The 22032-nt window shown below is 38.0% G+C and overlaps 1 protein-coding gene across 2 annotated transcripts; it reads right to left on the bottom strand.

Moving 5' to 3' along the window:
* Nucleotides 1-11459: 11459 nt before the first annotated feature.
* Nucleotides 11460-19538, bottom strand: LOC121515244 (gastrula zinc finger protein XlCGF57.1-like). 2 transcript variants are annotated; one of them, XM_041795910.1, is made up of 3 exons: nucleotides 19322-19538; nucleotides 15256-16311; nucleotides 11460-11777 (listed from the first exon to the last, which is right to left on the bottom strand). In XM_041795910.1, the coding sequence occupies exons 1-3, from the start codon at nucleotides 19491-19493 to the stop codon at nucleotides 11614-11616; spliced, it is 1392 nt and encodes a 463-aa protein (XP_041651844.1). In that variant the 5' UTR covers nucleotides 19494-19538; the 3' UTR covers nucleotides 11460-11613. The 2 variants fall into 2 exon arrangements, with proteins under 2 accessions (XP_041651844.1, XP_041651843.1); XM_041795909.1 differs by lacking the exon at nucleotides 11460-11777 and having other exon boundaries at nucleotides 13235-16311.
* Nucleotides 19539-22032: the final 2494 nt, after the last annotated feature.

The raw sequence follows: 22032 nt of genomic DNA, 5'->3' as shown, positions 1-22032 counted from the left end.
ATATCTGTATCTACATCTATATTTCAAATTTAATTCACTGTATTAGATATGCCCCCCCCCCACACACACACCATATATTATTTTTTAAATTTTTAAATGTTTTTATTTATATTTATCTAAATTATTTAAATGATCATGTTTCCCATTTTACTTGGCCTGTTGACATCAAACCAAAACGTAAAGAAAGCTTAAAAATCACACTTTCCACACTAAGTGATTGCATTGCAAAATGCGTCTGTGTGGGGAGCAGGTGACCTAGTGGTTAAAGGTGCTGCCTATGTACGTGGGCGGCCTGGTTTTGAATCTGGCCTGAGGCCCTTTACTGCATGTCTCTCCCCTACTCTTGACCCTGTTTCTGACTCTATCCACTGTTCTCCTCTATCTAATAAAGGCACAAAAATGCCCAAAAAATAAATTTAAAAAAATGTGTCTTTGTTTTCATGCCATCATGTGACAAAAATAGCAGATGATGAAATCACGCCAGTGTGATCGTCAACCCCTGAGGGTTAAGTCAGAGTGGAATATTTGTCTGATATTTTAAAAAAATCCCTCAAAATGTTCTTGAAATACTGAATTCACAAGCAAAGGCTGAACACCAAACCTGACGATGACCTTTGACCTCAGACCTCCAAAATCTCTTCAGTTCATTTTTAAATCAGGGTAGACATTTGGGCAGAATTTGAAGAAATTCCCTTAAAAATGTTCTTGAAACATTGAATTAACTAACAAAGGATGAAGATGAGACTTAATTACCTTGACCTATGACCTCAAAAATCTTATCAGGTCATTCTTGAGTCACAGTAGATTTCTGTGCTAAGGTTGAGGAAAATCCCTCACAGTAATATTTTGATATTGTGATCACAAGCAAGGGATGAACCCCAAGCTTGACCATGACCTTTTGACCTCTGACCTCCAAAATCTCTTCAGTTCATTTTCAGATCAGTGTGGACATTTGGGCAAAATTTAAAGAAAATTGGTCAAAATGTTCTTGAGATTTCGTTCGAGTGGCCTGGACAGACGAAGATCCTGAAAACATACTTCCTCCAGTCTCAGTTATCACAGACACAGAGTCATTTCAATGATGAAAGACAAGATATTCCACTGAGTCAAGGTGGATCCACGAAGGCCTCATTTGATGCATTTCTTCACACATCGATGTGTAGTTTGAGAAAAACTGTGTCAGTGTCGGGGTGTGATGGAGCCTTCACTGTTGAGTGGGCTGTGCGTCTGTCACTAAGTGATATGATTGAGTAACAGGTTCTTCCCTCTTTGAGACATGTGTTGATAGCCAGGTCCCTTTGAGTCAATACTGCACTCACACACCACACCTCCTTGTCAAAATGGATCTGTCAGTTAAAGGTCAGTGTCGTTTCATTTTTGTTATCACCTTGAGGGTGTTCTGTGAAATCCAACTCTTTTTGAGGAGCATAGAAATAACAAACTGTGAATCTTTGGTAAATCTAATTAGAGAAGATTTAGCAGATCTCAGATAAGGAGCTGGAGGGCTGCTTTCTCTTGACAGAAAATACCTCAGCCTGCAGGAGATTGACACTGTGTATCATCAAGTGAGTGTGAGGGAAGAAACAGATAGCACACACTCCTGTGGCGAGTTTGAAAACATCCCACCTGTTTTTCACAGGATCGCTTTCCAGCCTGGTGACATATTTACCAGCCAGACATTTTGAAAAGGAAATCCTCCCTTCGGCCCTGAAAGTTGGAATCCAACTCCATGTCGAGGGGCCCTCGGCGTGCACATTCAGGCCAGCGACGGTGTCCAAAATGACAGGAGCTTCACATGAAATAACAGAGACAGTAGCTGAGGGCAGAGGGAGGGCTGATGCACACAATGGGCTGGAAAAGGTTGAAAATATGGAGAGTATAGCCAGGAGGGAGACACGGCTCTTCTGTCGACCAGAAAACTGAGATGGGATGAAAAGCAGAGAAAGAAGCAACAAAAAGGCCTCTTGGTATTTTTGCCTGACATTTGGACATTTCCCTCCGTAAAATAAGAGCACATGTGTAAAAAAGGGCAGATCTGTTTTCAAGTCCAACTCACGTGGGAAGAGAATCCTGTCAAAATCAGAAAAAGGTTACATATTTTGAGAATACACTTCTTTCCTGTCCTGAGAGTTATGCTGCCTTTAAATGGAGCTCATGAATTGCGCTGTTAACTGGTGTACAGGAGATTCTTGGAGTTCAAGTGGTAACCTTTCGGAACACCATAACAACAACATATTCTCCTCCTGGCCTTTTATATGGAAATGCTGTCGTTATTTCTTTGTGTTCACATGGAAGAACAAGCGTCAAGAAGACCGAAGTGACAACCTGGATTAAAACTTGCCATAGGTCTAATTTGCAAAGGATTCCTGAGCCTTCATTCTCACGTCGGTTCAGCACACACAACCACAACCATGAGGAAGACTGCTGACTTGACATTTGTCCAGAAGGCAATCATCGACACCCTTCACAAGGAGGGTAAGCCACAGAACGTCGCTGCTGACAGGGCAGGCTGTATCTTCATGTAAAGTTGACTGGAAGGGAAAAGTGTGGTAAGAAAAGAAGCACAAGCAACAGGGATGAACTCAGCCTTCAGAGGATTGTCAAACAAAGCAGATTTAAGAGCTTGGGGAGCTTCACAAAGAGTGGACTAAGGTGGGAGACAGTGGATCACGAGCCACCACACACAGATGGATCCAGGAAATGGACAAGTATCAAGCCACTGAACCACAGACTACATCATCAGTGTCTCACCTGAGCTAAGGAGGAAAAGAAATGGACTGATGGTCAGTGGTCCAAAGACCTGATTTCAGATTAAAGCAAATTTTGAATTAAGTCCAGAGTCCACAGTCAGTGATGGGTTGGGGTGCCATGTCACCCCTGGTCCAGTGTGCTTTATCAAGTCCAGAGCTGACGCTGTCAGTCGTCTACCAGGAGACATTTAGAGCTCCTCATCCTTCAATCTGCTGAGAAGCTTTAAGGAGATACTGACTTCCTTCTCCAGCAGGCACCTGATTTCAGCAAAGCCAAAACTACCAGAAACTGGTTTGTTGACCATGGTAATACTGCGTTGGATTGGCCAGCCAAACCGGACCTGAACCCCATAGAGAATATCTGGTGAAATGTCAAGAGGAAGATGAGAGGTCAACAATACAGATGAGCAACCTTGGCTTTATAGCACCCTAGCAGTGCCACAGACTGATTGGCTCCATGCCATGTCACATAGGCGCTTCAAACATTAGAGTGCATAAATTAGCTTAATTTTCCAGATCAACATTCGTGTGTTTTAAATTTTGGACTGATGTTTTGTGATAATCTAATATTTTGAGATAGTGGATTGTTTTCTAAATTTTTCCGAGCCATAAGCCGTAATCATCAACATTAACGTCCTGAGACTCTGCATGCACATATGAGGACATTCTTGCCTATTGGCTTTCCTTCACTATAATAATAAATAATAATAAGTTTAAGTAATTTGCTTGGGACGTCTGGAGAAATCACATTGAATTTGTCAGGATTTCTCTTGGGGGGCCTTTGAAACATTTTCATTTTTTGGTGCTTATTTACTCAGCACATTAGGTTATTTCATTTATATATTTAGGCTTTTTTCAGAAAAGTTTACTGAAATGTTGGGGATTATTTGATATTTCAGGTTAGTTCAGTAAATTTCAGTGAAAATTTTGGTAGGGGGTTTGCTTCAGAATTTTTTTTAAATTTCAGGGACTTTTTTTGGATGTTGGGCAGAATTTTGGGGGAAATTTTTCCAGGGAATTTAGGCAGAAATTATAATGATTTTGGGGAAAATTTGATTAGAGATTCTAAGTGGCATTTGCTTTGAATTTTGGGTTCATTTGCTTGAATTTATTTTTCAGGAATCTTCATGGAATTTTTGGTGAAAATTTCATTTATATATTTGTCTTTTTTCAGAAAAGTTTTCTGAAATGTTTGGGGATTATTCAAGGACATTTTGGGATTTTTTAAAGGGGATTTTTGGAATTTAACAGAAACTTTAGACAATGTTTTGAAATTTTAGGGGAATTTAAGGGTCATTTTGATTTGGAAATCTTAATTAATTTTACTTCATAACTGGCCTGACTGACTAAAAGCCCCCCCTACCAACTGGCCTTACACACCCAAAATGTTTTTGAAAAGTAAGTAGATACAATAAAATGTTGTGTGTTGTACAGTAATATAAGCCTATTGTCCTCATGTGCAGACACCATTGGCCAAAAGTGCTTCCTGTTCAAAGACATGGCATATGTTTTATACTTACCAGGTCCTACTGATCCTAAATACATTAGAGAAACTAAAAATGTATTACAAATAAACCAAGTTGGTTTAGTGTTGCCCAGCACATCCATGAAAAATGATTAAACATACTAATATATAGTGACAAGTGTAGTCATGGTACTCCGCAGATGAAACAAAATGTGCCTAAAACCATGTAGTGTAGCCCTAGCATGTGAATTAACAACATTTAAATAAATTCATAAGAACTGACTTTTATGACATGAGTGTATAAAGTAAGTCTTTAATGCACTGGATGCTGCCGACTCTGTTTACAGTTTAGATATTATAATAAATGTTCTTTTATAAAATAACAGAATAATGAACTTTAGATTGCTTATTGAGAACTTTATTACCCGAGGAGGAGCACTTCACAAATTAGAGTGGAGATTCTTAAAGACAGGCGTTTATTTAAAGGTTAATTTGCTGGCTGAAGAGGCAGCTGTTTATAATCTAACCCCTGCAGATAAATGCCACTGAGAAGCATTATATTAAACCAATTCATACACATTTTAAAGAGGCGTTTAGTACTTTAGCCGTGGAATTTTACGCATGCCTCATCTTATGATATCCATCTTAGCCAGTTGAACTGATAACATCACTTTCAGGTGTGTTTAGGTGTGTATGTTGTGAGTGGGTGTCCATACATTGCAACACCTCACACTTCAGTGCTAAAACTGTAGAGGTCATCAGTCAACGTGTCGTATCATATCAAACACCTGAGTTCAGAAATGAAAGCATTCTTCCTCTTGATTGAGAAATCTTCAAAATCTCCTGCCCACCTGAGATGACACGTTTGTTACCTGTCTCAGTTCCCAGCATTACTGCCTATGATGTACCACTTATTCCCAAATTTACAGCTAATTCTGTATCACAGTTTCCAAACAATATATATCCAATGATGCCAGGCAGACTCTGACTCATGAAGCTAAAAACAAAACCACCATGTAGCTACCTGCATTTAGCTTGACACTTACTCATGGATAGGGTTTCTTCACACAGACAAACTGATATCCCTCTTTAGAGTCATTTTGTGTGTGTTTACATGTTTTCTCCATTACACGTGATGTTTTAAGTAAATTAGGTTCTAGCTACAATACTTTTTATTTAAGCTAGGATGTAAAACCGTATGTCGTCTATGACTCACTAAAGCTACATGCTTCATCGGGCAGTTTCATGATAAAGTTAGCCTGTGCTAAAGATAGTTAAACGTACGCCTACTTAACAAATTTGGTTTATCTACTTGTATGCTAGTAAATCACACTAAAAGTAGCTAATAGCTTGCTAAGTGATGTTATCATACAGAATGAGACTAGAAAACTCAATATCACTGATTTTGCTCACTGGTAGCTAGCTAGCTAGCTAAAAAAGCTATTCCCCTTTGGTTTAATTGTTGCTTTCATGTTTTCAAGCCCTCTTGTTGAGCAGTCCTGAAGTGTTAAGTTTCCTTTAGCTGGATAGCCTAGTTAAAACAGGTTTTGGTGACCGTGTTTTCATTTGAGCTAGCTACTCAAGCAGTTCTTTCTTTGCTAGTAGGAATGTTATCGTGACGTGACTGGACTATAAAATACAGTATTTAGGATTAACATTAAGTTCAGTGTCTGGTGTAATGTGTGAAAATAAAGCTTACCAACCAACAAGACTAGGTTAAAACCTAGTACATGGCTGACCACAACTATTTGGGATGCCTGTTGAAATGCCTGACTGAATTGTTTGTTCTGGCAAAGTGATTGGTTTTTGGGGGTGTCCCTAATGTCTGTGGATTGAGAATCGAGGGACCCTAAAAGTTTAAAACATAAAGCCCTGTTGGCAGGAAACACCTAACCTCACAAAACCATTGCATGAATATATTTCACAGTCATGTGGGAATGCTTGAAAGCGAACATCGCCTCCACAGTGAACCATGGTGGAGGGAGCATCATGATTTTGGGCTGCTTTGCTGCCTCAGCGCCTTGGCTGCTCGCCATCATGGAGGTGGAAATTAATTCCCAAGTGTATAAAGGTATCCTACAGGATAATGTCAGCGTGGCTGAAGTGCAGAGGGCGTTGGGTGATGCAGCAGGACAATGACCCTAAATATGGAAGTGAATCTACAACAGCATGGCTTCAATAAAGAGCACCACCTTTTGGAGTGGCCAGATCAGAGCCTAGACCTGAATCCAACAGAGATGCTGTGGAATGACCTCAAGAGAGCCGTCCACACAAGACAAACTAAGAATATGGGTGGAAAGAAGGAAGAATGGTTCAATTTCTCCTGAACGCAGCTACCAGTAAACACTTGGCTGCCAAAGAAGGCTTGACCAGTTATTAAATCCGGGGTTCACCTATTTTGTCCAGCAGCACAGTGAATGTTTAATGGCTGTGTTCAATAAAGACTTTAAATATTAAAATTATTTGTATGGTATAAGGTTAAGGACATTGTGTTTGTCTATATTTATGACTTAGATGTAGATCAAATCACCTTCAATGACCAATTAATGCAGAAAACGAAATCATTCCTTAGGGTTCACATACAGTTTCACACGCAAAGCACCAAATATAGTCATGACGTGTTTGTGGATCTCTTCCCAATATTTTGACAACCTGACAATTCCAGACAATACGAAAGTGATTAGCTCCATTGGTGCCACAAAGTCTCCTAACATGTGTCAGAGGACGTTCTTCCAGCAGGTTTCATGCAACATGTTTGGCCCTGGAGAGCCTCCGTAGATGGCAGATTTTCTCCCAACTCTCTTTAGAGATCAATACATTATCCTCTCTTTCCCACTTCTCTTTAATGTATCCAAAATCTGATTTCATTTACTGTCATTCTTGAATCAGTGCATTAACATTATAAGAGTTAGCATAAGGTGATCCTCACCATCCTCCACAGTGAGAGATAGCTGGTCTTTCTGATCATCTCTACTCAGGGTCTTGGGCATCGCTGTTTTCTTTTTTCTCAGGAGGTGAGGTGGAGGTGGGCCTCCTGCTCTGGCAGCCAGATAATAATTACAAAATCATAACCAACTTTAGTAGTACCGCGCTTGAATAGTTTGCATCAATCACTCTGTAAACCTACATGTGGCCTGGATTTGCTCCTGAGATGTTGGAGAAAAGATGTTTTGTTTTCAGCTCCAGTGTTAAAAATTAACAGTCTGCAGTGAGAACAATGTGAGACCTGTGTCGGAGCCGTTAAAAGATAAATAAGGTGAAGGAGCTGATCCAGGAGGACCTGTGAGCCAGCTCCACTGCAGACGCTCCAGCCAACAGAGCAAATGCAAACACCGTATACTCCACGACTCTGAATAAACACCACGCTGTTATGGGTTGTTTATTGTGGTGTTGCAGCTGCAACTGTACTTCCCAGCACCAATCCTCAGAGAACAATGTGAGGATGTGATTATTTTTGATAATCTCAAGGTAAGCTTCCAGGCTGCCACAGTTCACGGCTGTTTAACGGAGAGGAAAAACTACAACAAAGAGGTTTGTTCTACTCTGCTGCTTTGGCTGATTCTTATCATGTGATTTCTCAATCATAAAGTTGACCATTTTTTAGAAATAATCAACAGTTTTCCCACTTTTGATAAGCTCACCTGAAGGTTTTGTCCCAGAGATAACACATGATCTTCAACAGCAGACCGACAGATATCATGACATTGTTGATGTTCATATTTTTATTTTGCATAGTAGAGTATTTAGGACACAGCAGGGGTCACTAAGCATACTAAACTGGCTTAAAAAAGAGGTAATTGGATTATTTTTAGGGTCACTGAATTAGAAATGGCAAATAAGCTTTGCAAGCGGAGCTCATAAATTCCATAACAATGTTAAAAATCCCTGGAATGAACTTAAACTCTATAAGGCTGCTCAAATATGTAAAAAAAACTCATAATCACCATCAGTTTGGTTGATATTGAGATTATGATTATGAAACATCTGCATCACACAGCATCACATCTATTCATCACAACTACACACTCAACACTGAAAAATGAGCAATTGAGGAAAATAAATGAGCGGAAAAAACACACATTTATAAAAATAATGTATTTAACCACTGAGACCAGAGATTTCATTTTTATAAACTTTGAATATCTCCTAATTATTTGGGATTATAGGACCTGATAGGTATATTAACTAAATATTGTATCTCAACAAGTAGTCTGCAAAAAATTATGTCCTCATGTGAGGACAGTGGGTCTATTTTACTGTAGGACACAGCAAAGGCACATTGTGTAACGCAGTATTAAACTTGCAAAGCAGATGGATTAGCCACAATCCATCTCTGTCACCAGGCAAATCCATCTTGAAAAGCTCTAACCCACAGCGTTTGTGCAGAACCAAACACCATTCAGACCAATCAGGATCATTTGAGTAGGTCGAGGTCGTAGCTAGGGGCGGGATTTAGTTGTATAGGTGTAGCTTTAGCACAGCGTCAGTTTTACTAGAACTGGACCGTGTTTCTGTATGAAATAAATAGTGCTGTCAAATGATTACAATTTTTAATCAGATTAATCATGATGATGGATTAATCCGCAGTAATGCATTAATTTTGGCAGCCCTAGAAATAAAAAAAAGCTTTTCATTATGTGAAAAATCATTTCTTGCTTCTGCTTCAACATGAGTTTGTGAGAGTTTTAATGGGAAAGGGTTAGCAGCAGTTTTATCTGAAGTCCACAACATATCTTTACTAAAACAAGGGCAGAGAGCAACACTGAAAGCTTTTCATGACAGGAAAGATGTTTTCACTCTTCTCTCTGTTTACTTCATCTTGGATTTGCCTGCAGGTGTATCCAATGGCTGCTGCAACAGTAGCTGCAACTGTAGCCATTAGCTTTGGTGTAGCTGTAGGAAAGCGGCAGTTCAACTGGAGCAGGACAGCTTTTCTTTAAGAGCATAGAGCCACACCAAAAGCTTGTCTTGGCCGAAAAGATGTTTTTGCATGTCCCACAGGTGGCCTTGGCATCAATTTTATTCAATGAGAAGCTCCGCCATTAAGGAGCTATGACGGCGGGGATGCACAAACCACCTGGCGGTCTAAGGCGTGACCCATGTACGTGGGCAGCCTGGGTTCGAATCCGGCCTGTGGCCTTTGGCCCACTCTTATCCCTTTTCCGTCTCTATCCACTGTCCTCCTCTGTCAAAAAAAGGCACTAAAAAGCCCAAAAATAAATTAAAAAAAAATCTATGACAGCGGAAGCCTCTCAGTTCAAAAGTAGTGCATGCGCACAACGAAATCTTGTCTTGTCTCTCTGATTGGCCTGTCATGAATGTGGCAGAACGTTCAAATTTTCAAGAAGTCCAGCCCTTCCCAAATGCTTTCTGTGGGAGCTTTCCCAGATGATTGTGAAACATATCCATGCAACGGAGATCTAAAGCAGTTTATCTGGCATGTCATGTTAACATAATGTGGGTAATTCTACCAAATTGGTACAAAAAAGAGTTGGAAATATCCTTAAAGGAAAACAAGTATTTCTTTCCTAAAAGTTTTTATGCCTGCATATCAAAGTACACATTTTTTCTACTTGAATCTTTCTTCTTGTATTTTTACAGTTGCTAATATTTTTCATCTTCCAAATTCTTCACTACTGAAATAAAATCTTATTTTTATTTTTGGGTGGATCTCTATTTATAGTCATATTTTTCTTGTAAAGGACATACATTTATCTGAACTGGACTTTCAATCCACATTGAACTATACAACATCAAAACATCACAGTTAATGGTCCAATATTTGATCATTTTTGTGAAAATAATACCCTGTTATGGTGCTGACTCAGTGGACACAGCAATGTAACAGTAACAAAAAAACCTAAAAATTATTTTTCATCTTACTTCTTTTTCAAATATATCCAAAAGGTAATTTTCTCAGATTTGTTCTCATGAAATGAAATTCAAAAGTTGAGGTTGCAACCACAACAGTACAGGGTACCCGAAAGATTCATCCATCTATTTTCTATACCGCTTATCCCGTTCAGGGGCCTGGAGCATATCCCAACTGTCATTGAATGAGAGGTGGGGTACACGCCAGTCAACCACATACCAGGCACGCTCACATTCACACCTACGGGCAATTTTAGAGTCACCAGTTGACCTAATGGGCATGTTTTTGGTGGTGGGAGGACGTCAGAGTACCCAGAGAGAACCCACGCATATGGGGAGAACATGCAAACTCCGCACAGAAAGGACCTGACCGGGAAGCAAACCAGGATTCCTCTTGCTGTGAGGCAACAGTGCGGACCCCCTGCACCACCGGGCAGCCCCTGCCTAAAAGATGAGTGTTTAATATGCATAATGCTTTAATGCTTATTATGAAGTATTGAACCAATATTACACTTCAGTTTTTGTTTCTCGACCACAGACTTCACGAATTTGGTAGAACATCCATATTCGAATACCTGAACTAAGCCATGCTACAGTAAAGATCCCGGGTGTCAAACTCAAGGCCCGGGAGCCAAATACGGCCCTCATATGTGAAGATGCTGATAAAAGAGGATAAAAACAATGAAAAAAAAATTATAGCCAAAATATTACAACTAACACTGAAACATTTACCACATGGACAGCAAAACACATTATACAGCACGGTTATTGTTTATTCCTGATTATCTTCTGTTATAATTGTGGTAATTCAAGCCCTACACAACCAAACTAACAATTTATCTATTGGGTCAAAGCGTCCAATCCCAAAAAGTTTCACTTTTCAGGGAATGAAAGAAACATTGTATTTTTCTATTAATTTTAACACTTAATGATAGTCAACATCTTTTTGACACTTTTTATTGGTGTTAAAATTGTAAAACCCACTGACAGATGTTAAAGGTAAACAATAGGACTGATTTATGGAAAAATATGAGGTGACCTGACAGGTGACTGACAAACAAGCAGGAGAGCCTCTGAGGAGTGATACCTGGGCATGCAGTCTGAGAAAACATGATCAGGCATACTCCAAACCACCTGCCCAGAAAGATCAAAGGTCTATAAGGTGATCAGCCAGCTCTGCATTTTTGGGAACTTCCACGCTGAAACTGAGTCATGGCTGGGGGTGTTGGAAATCCCAGGTGTGCCCCAGCCTGCCGCATTGTTAAGGCAAGGAGGCCCTCTAGTGGCAAGAGTGATGGATTACAAAATTTACAGACTGAGAAGTGAAGATGAGCTTCTCTAAACCAATGAAAAGAGGAGCCTTGAGATGGGTGCTTTATTTTAGAACTGGTGATACAGTCAAAAATGACTAAACACATTTCCTTATATGTTTTACCTAAATGTCAGAATAAGATACACATCAGTTGTTCTGTAAAGAATGACATTAGAGTAATTTCTCAGACAAAATCAAATGTCTCACAGTCCATTTCAATATCCAGCTGAACAATGCCAACATATGTGCATGAAGAAATGAGAAACAAATAAACAACCTATTAGGATTGACATGTGAGAAAAAGAAAGACCTCCATCCCTGGTAAAGAGCCTGAACAAGGGAACAGTGATGGGGAATGGTGTGACTGTTGGACAGAACTCTGAAATGTCAACAAGAGCAACAATTAATTAGTCTTTTTTTCATGAAAAACATTTTATCTGTGAGAAAAAGAAAAATGGGAAAAAAAACAAAACAAAAAATCTGAATAAAAGCGAACACAAACATTCAAACACATCATCTTTGAACAAGAATTAAAATTTAACTCTGTTTTATCATTGCTTTTGAAAAGGCCCCAGAGAAATACTGCGATATCAACAAAACAAACCTCAGATTTATTCTTTACATTTCATGGAGGACTGACTGATTCTTTGGATTATTGGTCCATTGATAAATCCTCACAATCATGTAGCCATTATGTTGAATAGTATCAGATGATGTTATAAAATAATTAATGTTGAGGCTCATTTAATTTTATCTAAATGTTGCTCAAATTTTCACTGTGACAAAGCCCTAACCAAAGTAAGGTTTATGCCACAGCTGCCCTAAATTAACAGCATTGGTAATTACCAAAATCATTTTATATTTCTGCAATGGTTAATACACCAATATGTGGAAGCTCTTAAACCCGAATAATGTTTTTAATGCTGATAAATATAACTATTATTGTTATCCATGAATTTTCAAATTTACTGGTATTAAAAAAACTGAAAAAAAATTAAAGCACATTATTATTTTTTGATTAATACATCAAATTATAGTTATTAACTTGCATTCCTGAACAGAAAAATTAGTTTTAGTGGTTGAATGTTACGCTTGATTAATTTCTGACTTCTCAGAGAAGCCCAGTGAGCCGGCTCAAATTTGGGTGAATTCAGTTTGAAATTCCTCATTCCTGTTCAAAATGGTAAGACGTGGAGAGCTCATTGAAAACGAAGAGTCCGCATTAAAGCACTTCATGATACTGGATGGTCTTTGACACAAATGTGACAGGTGGTCTAATAATTTTTTTAAGCACTTTATACAGTGCTTAACAAATTATTTATTAGACCACAGACCATCCAGCATCATGAAGTGCTTTAATGCGGACTCTTTCATTTCAGTGAGCTCTCCATGGTTTACCATTCTGAACAGGAATGAGGGATTTCAAACTGAATTCACCTTTTTATACCCAAATTTGAGCCGCCTCACTGGGATTCTCTGAGAAGTCTAGGCATAACATTCAACCACTAAAACTCATTTTTCTGTTCAGGAATGCAAGTAAATAACTATAATTTGCCATATTAATCAAGAAATAATAATGTGCTTTACTATTTTTTCAGTTTTTTTGTAAATCAGTAAATTTGAAAATTCATGGATTACCAAATAATTATAGTTTAGCATTAAAAATATCATTTGGGCTGAAGAGCTTCTACATATTGGTGTATTAACCACTGAAGAAACAAATGATTTTGGTAATTACCAATGCTGATAATTTAGGGCAGCTGTGGCATAAACTTTAGTTTGGGTGGTGGTCTACTAAATTTGTTAAGCACTGTATATACAGAAATAAATCACCATTTCATGCCACTTGAATCTTATCTAATTCAACTGGTAAATAAATAAACAAAAATGGGATGTTACAGTCATACTCAGACTTTCTTTAAAAATGTAAAATACCAATCTCATATCAAGAGGATTCTATCATCATATATGCAATCCCAGTGGTTCATTTTTTAAGAAATTTGAACCTTGTGGAAGGAAAAATCCTTGCAGATGAGTACATTTTTCATTGAGATGTTGTTGCAGTGTTTGATGACTGCTCAGGAGGGATTTTGACCGCAATATCTGAGGTTTTGTGAAAGTTCTTCGAAAACTGAGATTTGTGCTCAATGTTTCGAGAATAGGGAAAAAGAGGCCTTGCAGGTAAATCTGCTTTAAAAAGGTTCCTTATCTAAAGCAAAACAAACATTTACATAGTCCAACCCAAAAAAACAGCATTTATTGTAGACACTTTCCTAAAAAGTACACTCCTTAAATTGTTGTAAATTGAACACTAGAACAGAAAATTAAACTTGTTCTCAGTTTCTCCAAAGTCACACAACAAACTAACTCTGACTAATCCTGGAGAGGCACTCACAGTTTAATCTCACTTGCTCAGAGATGACAATGAAAAAGAATGAAAAGAGTCCGTTCGAAAAGTCCAAAAAATTACCTCCTAGGTCCTTTCCTATTCACTTTTCCTTAACCCCAAAGAAAAACGTCACAGGGTTAAGGAAAGGTGGGAGTAAGAGGATAGGAAAGGAGAACAGCGGTGATTAAGGAATCCGACTGCACTTCCCTAGACAGATGTTAAGGACGGGATGTGTGCTATTTGTGTATTAATGTTGATGGACTACAAAATTTGCATCCACCACTCGATGCGTTTGTCATGTGCTGCAAATAAAACAACAAAACGTCAGAGATATGAGCTCATTAAGATTTTTATATGCCAAAGTCTCTTCAGGACGAGAAACTATGACTGTGAACGTCCAGAACAGCAGAAACTTTTCTCTTAATCTGAACTTTCTGCTAAGTCAATACGACTAGATGAATAATGTCTTTTGTTTCATAACGATATTAGATTGTTTTGCTTTATTCCCTACCTAATCATTTTTTTCTTTAATTCTCTCGTCTCTGTTAATTTTGTTACAGAGTCTACTCTGCTTCCATCTTTCTTTCAGCTCGTTATGTGAAAAGTTCTATAAACCGTGTCTTCCCTGCGTAATTATGATAGATAGGCTATAATATTCACAATATGGAAACATGCTGACTTTATTGCTCTAATCGGTTGTGATGTACAAACTTATCACATTAACTTTAATATTTCAAAATAGCAAAACAAATACAGTTTAAAATACTGACTGATCGGTTTACTGTTGGAAGAAAATAGAAATGAGAAGAAATGAAATCATTATCATAAGTTGAATGACAAAGTTTTCATGTCTGTAATATTTCTCTGTTCATCCCTACTGCCTTCCATTTATCACATGGATTATACGTTTGACTAGTAAAGTTACAGTCAAGTTATTCACATGTTCTGATGAGCAGTCAACAGGTGCGTCACTTTAAATGAAGTTTACGCAAAGCATTGTGGGTCATCTTTTCATCTCTCCTTTGGTAAGGATGTTCCAGTGTTTCCTAGGCTTAAGGAGATAATAAAGAAAACAATGAAGCTCCTTTCCTTTTCAGTTGGAGAATTCGAACGGCCTTTATCATGGCCCACACTAAAATGCTTCCGGGTCGTTTCACTCAGTTAGGAACCTTCCTAAGCAAAATGGACTATTCAAACGGACCTCCAACTGCAATCTATTAGTGAATTTCAGATCTGACATCACTACAAGCTCAAACTCACTCATCTCCACCACATCTGTGTACACATGGCTACTTGTCTGCATGGGATTTCATGTGTCGTGAAAGATTCGACAAATCAAAGAATCTTTCCCCACAGGTATTACAAAGGTATGGACGCTCACCTGTGTGAGCTCTTCTCATATGACCTGTTAAGACATCCAAGTATTTAAAAGACCTGTCACATGCTGGGCAAGTAAACGGTTTTTCACCTGTATGAATTCTTTGGTGCTTATCCAAATGACATCTCCGGCTAAATGATGTCCCACAGGTAACACAGGAGAAAGGCCTCTCACCTGTGTGAGTTCTCATATGAACAATCATTTGAGAACTTTGACTGAATCCTTTTCCACAGGTGCTGCAGGAGAAAGGCCTCTCACCTGTGTGAGTTCTCATGTGACTTTTCAAGTGAGGACTTTGACTGAATCCCTTTCCACATGTGCTGCAGGAGTAAGGCCTTTCACCTGTGTGTGTTCTCATGTGAATTTGCATTTGATAACTTTGATTGAATCCTTTTCCACATGCGCTGCAGGAGAAAGGCCTCTCACCTGTGTGTGTTCTCATGTGAGTTTGCATTTGATAACTTCGACTGAATTCTTTTCCACATGTGCTGCAGGAGAAAGGCCTCTCACCTGTGTGAGTTCTCATATGAACAATCATTTGATAACTTTGACTGAATCCTTTTCCACATGTGCTGCAGGAGAAAGGCCTTTCACCTGTGTGTGTTTTTGTATGAGTTATCAACTTGCTTTCATATTTGAAAGATTTACCACATGTTTCACAGGTATACGGCTTTTCACCAGTATGATCTTTTTTGTGCCTTATCAAACTTCTTTTGAGAGTAATGCGTTTGCTTTCTCTGGGATCTTGATTTTCCGAGACATTGGGTTGCTGCTGTTGGTGTTGTTGTTCAGGTTCAGTCTGGTCATTTTCCTCATTAGAAGGAGTCAACATGAATGTCTCAGTCTCCTGCTTCACTATGGGCTCCTCTCTCCTCTGACTGCTGCAGAGTTCCTCTTGCTCCTCCTTCATCTGTGGAGGCTCTGGCTCCCCTTGGTCCAGACTGCTGCAGAGGTCCTCCTGCTCCTCCTTCATCTGTGGAGCCTCTGGCTCCCCTTGGTCCAGACTGCTGCAGAGTCCCTCCTGCTCCTCCTTCATCTGTGGAGGCTCTGGCTCCCCTTGGTCCAGACTGAAGTTCCTCTCCTGGTCACAGAGCTGCTGGTCAGCCTCAACCTCCTCATCTTTACACTCATGTTGCTGTGGGACATCTGGAGGAACAGAGGATCAAAAGATTAACTTACCACTATCACATGACACAACATCATATTTTTACCTAAATAAATAAAACTTGTCGGGGCATGTATGACAAGACAAAGACAAGAAATACTGCTGTCCTTCTGCTTCTGGTCTTTCTTATAAATAGTAAGTCAAATCTGTTTGAAGGCTGTTGTGTTCTTTTCTCTAGTTCTTATGCCAGTATTGAGAACTGTATCACTTTTATGGGCAACATAATATGCTTGAACCTCCTCAAGGGACAGTGAGGGTGTTAGTGGCCATTAGTGTTTTTTGTTTTGGTTATTTGTTACTCACGTTCCAGCTGGAAGCTGACGCCCCGGAACTTGTATAAATAGTTTCAATTAGCGTTCCCACACACTGGCCTCATCACCACCAGAGCAGGTATTGTTGAGAATGATAAGTTACCATCAGTTTGTCCATGTCTTTTATCATAAAAAGGGTTTCATTTTAGAAATGTGTTTGTTCAAGCTTTGAGTGAGGTCGCTGTCTGCTCATGGGTGCACACTACGAGTTGATACCGGGTCTCCAGCCACATATGAAAAGGTTTTGCCTCTTGGTAAGCAGAGCGAGGTATGTTTGTTTGTTTGAACATGTTATTTTCACCTTGTTTTTAATGACTGTATTTTGTATAAGCGGATGTGCGATAGTGTTTATTGGTAAGTTCATGTTTGAGCACGTTTGAGATGTGTTTTAAGGTGAAAGGATCAATCATCGATATGAAATGTTTGTTAAATGAATTTTTATAATGCACTGTGTATGCCTATTTGAGAGGCTAATTGTGATTTTATTGTCTTCTTGTTTCACGGTGCTGAATGATAAATAAAAGAATTGCACCTGTTGAACTCTACATGGCTTATTGATACCAAGGAGACAGTTACAGAGGGTATTTAGTCTCTGGCGCTGCACTGCAAATTATTCGGTGCTTACTGAGATTTCTAAACTTAGATAAAGTATGAAATCAAGCATGAACATATCTTTTTTGTCTCAATCAGTCAGGGAGTCCTTAAACTAAGTAAATAGGCTACGTGTTAAAATAAGCTACATTAGTTCTGTCACCCACAGTCTCATCAAAATAGATCTTGTTTGAAGATTGACTACCAAACTCAAGTTGCTTGATTTAAGAATTACACAAAAAGCATAAAAAATGCAATTTATTGAGCAGAGTAGTTCTGATATGCTAAAACAACATTTGAAAGAAATTATATATCCTGACTTTAGTACAACGCTAAAATCTATGGTCTAAAACACTGATCATCAACTGGCGGCCCGAGGGCCAAATCAGAACCCCCAAAGCTTTCTGTCTGGCCCCCAGAAGATCATTAAACTCAGAAAAAGAGGAAAAGAAGATGTTTTGGTTTAAGGAGTATCTTTTGGCTTCAAATGTCTGCAGATTTTAAATCCATCCAAAAAAATGTACTATTGAAAATGTTGTAGAATGATATGATGTTGACCTGTTTTTACAGAAATTCACTCATCATTCATAATAAGTAAAATATATTTTTAAAAATGGGTTAAGACTGGTAGAAGTGTCACAAAAAAGGTCCGAGTAAGTGATGAAAAGGGGTTAGAGAGTGGGAAAAATGGGTTGTGGAGAGATACAAAGGGGCAAAAATGTGCAGGAAAAGAGGTAAAAATGTGGCAAAAATTGGTAAAAGAGGAAAGAAGGGGCAAAAAGTACAAAAAATTGGTTATTAGAAAGAAAAATGGTGCATATAAGTAATGAAAAAGGTTAAAAAAGTGGCAAAAATGGATACATGAGTGTCACAAAGGTCAAAAATGTGCAGGAAAATTGGTTTAAAAGGGTTAGAGAAAAGAAAAATGGTTTTAAATGTGGCAAAAAGTAATCAGAAATGAGTTAAAAGTGGCTAAAATATCGTCAAAATAATGGCAAAGTAGTGAAAAGGGGTTATAGAGTGGGACACAGGAACAGTGATTGGCAGGAACTTTGCAAAAATGAGTTTAGAGAGTGTCAAAATGGGCAAAAATTGTTTGAAAAGTGGCAAAAATTTTCAAAAATAACTTGAGGTGCAGAAAATGTTGCAGAAATGGCCAAATAAAGTAATGAAAAGGATTAAAAGTGTCAAAAAATGAATTAAAATTAGTGCTTAATCACAATTGGGGGGGGGGCCCATTATCTGGGATTTTCAGGGGCCTAGACAATTCTGTGGCCCTGCCTGTCTGTTTGTGGCCTGCTGCATTATAGATAATAGGGATAGATCTCGCTGTAATACCTAAAAATTTCCTGCATTTTGAAAAGAAATACAAAGACTAACACAATAATATTTTAATCCGACCAATAGATTTAATTTTTGTTTATTTGAAAGTCCGGCCCCCAGAGACTAAATCTGGCCCCTGTTCAAATGTGGTTGATGACCCCTGGTCTAAAACTATGGACTGGTTTCATGGTTTAGTTTAAACATGATTTAAACTTATTTCAAGATGAACCAACTTGTTTAAAGACACAGCTTAATCATACTTTACGAATATTAAGTAATTTTCACCATATTTGATCATATGTTATTCTATTATTCCTTAATTTTTCAACTTCATTTGCTAAAAGCAAAAATTTAAGAAATTAATTTGCTTATATGTATGTTTTACTTATTTTTAGGCTGTTGGAAGTTCAGTTCGAAGCAATCTCATCTTCAAACCAGCATTTTCTGCTTATTTAACCCTTTTGAAGGCTTCTGCCAACTTACTTATTTCTAGATTTAACAATCTTATTTCAAGATATCTTACTAAGTCAAATAGTCTTGCTGCATGGACAGATAATTTCACTACTCTTGACGACCTTTTTTCTCAGATTCAGTGTTTTTATCTTAAATTAAGCCCCCCTTTGTTGCAGTGTGCTATTATGGGGTCGCGGGCTAAAAGGTTAAAAGCCCCTATACTAGCTAAAACCCGATATCACAACTGATAATGACACCATGGGGAGCACAAAAACAGTGATATCTGTTTATGTATTGATTTTCTGTTTCTCACCTATCCTGTGTAAGTTGACGTGAGGCTGCCAAACGATGTCCAGCAGTCTGCGCTGTCGATCGATCTCTGCCTGGTACTCGACGATAGTTCTCTGAAAAAGTCCAAAAATGTCTTCAGCAGCAGCAGTTAGCCGCTGGACGATAAACTCTCTCAGATTCTCAGTTGAGCTCATTTTTATTCATTAAAAACGAAGAGACTGAGCTTCAGCTACAGTCAAGTCTTCGTGATGCTGCAGCCTGTTTTAAAAGCTAGTCCTGTTTGTTCACTTCCGCTGTGTGTCGCACTGAGCCAATGAGAACCGCTTCTTCTTCTTCTTTTGTTTTAATGGCGCGCTAAAAACCAACGTTAAAGGTGCATGCCGCCACCTACTGTATCGGAGTGTGTACCATCATGACTTCATTTTAAGTTACTTTCATAAATCAAAGACAAAAAAACCCCATCAAAGTTTAAGTAAAAATAGTAATGATAATAAAATAAATACGTAACTATAAATAATCATATTCTGGACATTAACCCCGTAAGACCCAAATATAGAAAAAATTGAGCAAAATGTTTTTGACCACTCAGATATTGTTTTGGGAGGCCTCTGATGTAGAAATCAAAGATTTTTCAAAATTTTTACATTTTAGTAAATTTTTAGGGAAACGTAATATTGCAACGATGGGCCAAAGTGGGAGCATTTCTGTGTTCGTACACCCTTTGTCTGAACAGATATACAGAATATTTAAACATTAGTTTGCAGGGTTGATTGCTTACTTAGCCCCATAACAGTATACATCATGAGTAATAATCACACAGCAGTCAAAGTTTTATTAATAAGGATTTATTTAGAAAATTATTTGAAAAATATGTATTTATAAAACCTTTTTTTTCTCGATCACTTTCAAAGTGGTCTGTGTTTACAAGTTTACAAGTCTGTGTTTACTTGCAGTGATAGTCCCTGAGACAGTCCTTTTTTCATTTCACCTGCATCTTCCCTCTCTGAGTCACTTGTAGCAGTGTCATCTGAGTCCATTTAGAAATCGCTTTCTCCATTTTGAACTGCACTAATCACATCCTGCACACTGAACAGATTACTTTTCTGAGTTGATGGCATTCTGAAATGGAAATGGCAAAAAAAAAAAAAATCAGGTATGTAAATAATACATATAGGTATTGTATTGTAGTAGATAAACTAAAACAATAGACAGGGTGGTAGACCATGTGTTGAGGGTAGAGATTTAAGTGTCATCCATCAAAGTATTATCATTTCAGTGCAAATGCAAATTTTACAAATTCCACTACATTCAATACAATACTGACTGACTGGCCTATTATGATCTCTAGTTACCATACTAAAAGGAGCACATGCATCCCCCTATAGCACTTACAGGTTCACATTCAATGATGTAGGTAAACATTCACACCACAATGCAACAGCCCCCCCCCCCCCCCAAAAAAAAGTGTATAAAAAATAAAAAATCCAGAACATTCAGAGTCTGTTTTTCTATCTCCTAATGCCACAAACTGCTACTTGGGAAACTTTCATGAAAAATCTCAGGATCATTTAGAAGTTCAAAACAAACAAACAAACAAAACTACAAAGATACAGAGAGTTTCAGATACTGCTATAGATGATAACATACCATTTATTCCTGTGTTTAATTATAGTCTAAGCTAAACTAAGTAAAAATGTAACAGAAAAGCACATTTAGAACTTAGTTACAGTGAACCATAATACTTTCAATTTCTACTACAGTTTTTTTTTTTCAATTTGTGACCATGTGAGAAGTGTCCTTATGTAACGTGTAAGGAAAAACAGGCTATTTTGATGACCACTCTGACCCAACACTGTTAAATAACAACATAGACTTAAAAAGCTCTAGATCAAATGTGATGAATCTTTTCCAAAATAACTTAATATGTATTTGTTCTAGACATTGTAATAAACACCCAAAACATTTTTAAGGAATTTTACTTACTTGAATCTTGACATTTCCAGTCATTCAAAAAAAGGAGATGTGCTCAACACAAAATTCTCATTCAGTTCATGGCCAGAGTGCTGCAAGGTGCTGCTAGTTCAATAAAATCATATATACTTCTGGCAGTAGATCTTCTCGAGTTGTTTCTCCAGTTTTAATACTCTGCACTGCAGCTGCTGAATCTGAACATATAAATACTTTAATTGGTTTGACCTGCTCTACCCACTGTAGACTGATTATTATTGCTACCATTTCTGAGGTGTATACTCACAGCTTATTTGAAATTCTTTCCGTAATACCTTTATCGAATTCTGGGATGAATATGCCTGCTCCTACATGCTCATTATTTGGGTGTTTAGATCCATCTGTAAAAATATTCAGGTAGTTATAGTAGCTGCTCTTCAGATGCTTTTGGGCCAGATACCCTATGTTTAGATTATTTTCTGTCCACTCTGTCTTTTTATCTAATATTTGCAGATCAACTTTAGGTTGTGGAAAAATCCATGGATGAATGCAACTAATTATAAATGCTGGGCTAAATTGAAAGGTATCTAATTTGTACTGTTTCACCATTTTGGTAATTTCCCATCCAAACCTTTTACCAGTAAATGTTACGTATTCCCAACAATTTTGCAGTACAGATGAGGCTATATTTTTGTTTCTTTCTCCCTGAATTTTACCCAGTATGTCAACGATAGTTTAGTTCTTCTTAGATGTAAAGGCATTTCACTAGATTCCACAAGCAATGCA

Source organism: Cheilinus undulatus, linkage group 9 (assembly GCF_018320785.1).
Source record: "Cheilinus undulatus linkage group 9, ASM1832078v1, whole genome shotgun sequence".
NCBI lineage: Eukaryota > Metazoa > Chordata > Actinopteri > Labriformes > Labridae > Cheilinus > Cheilinus undulatus.
Note: the sequence above shows the minus strand (reverse complement) of the source record. Positions and strands in the feature narration are given on the sequence as shown.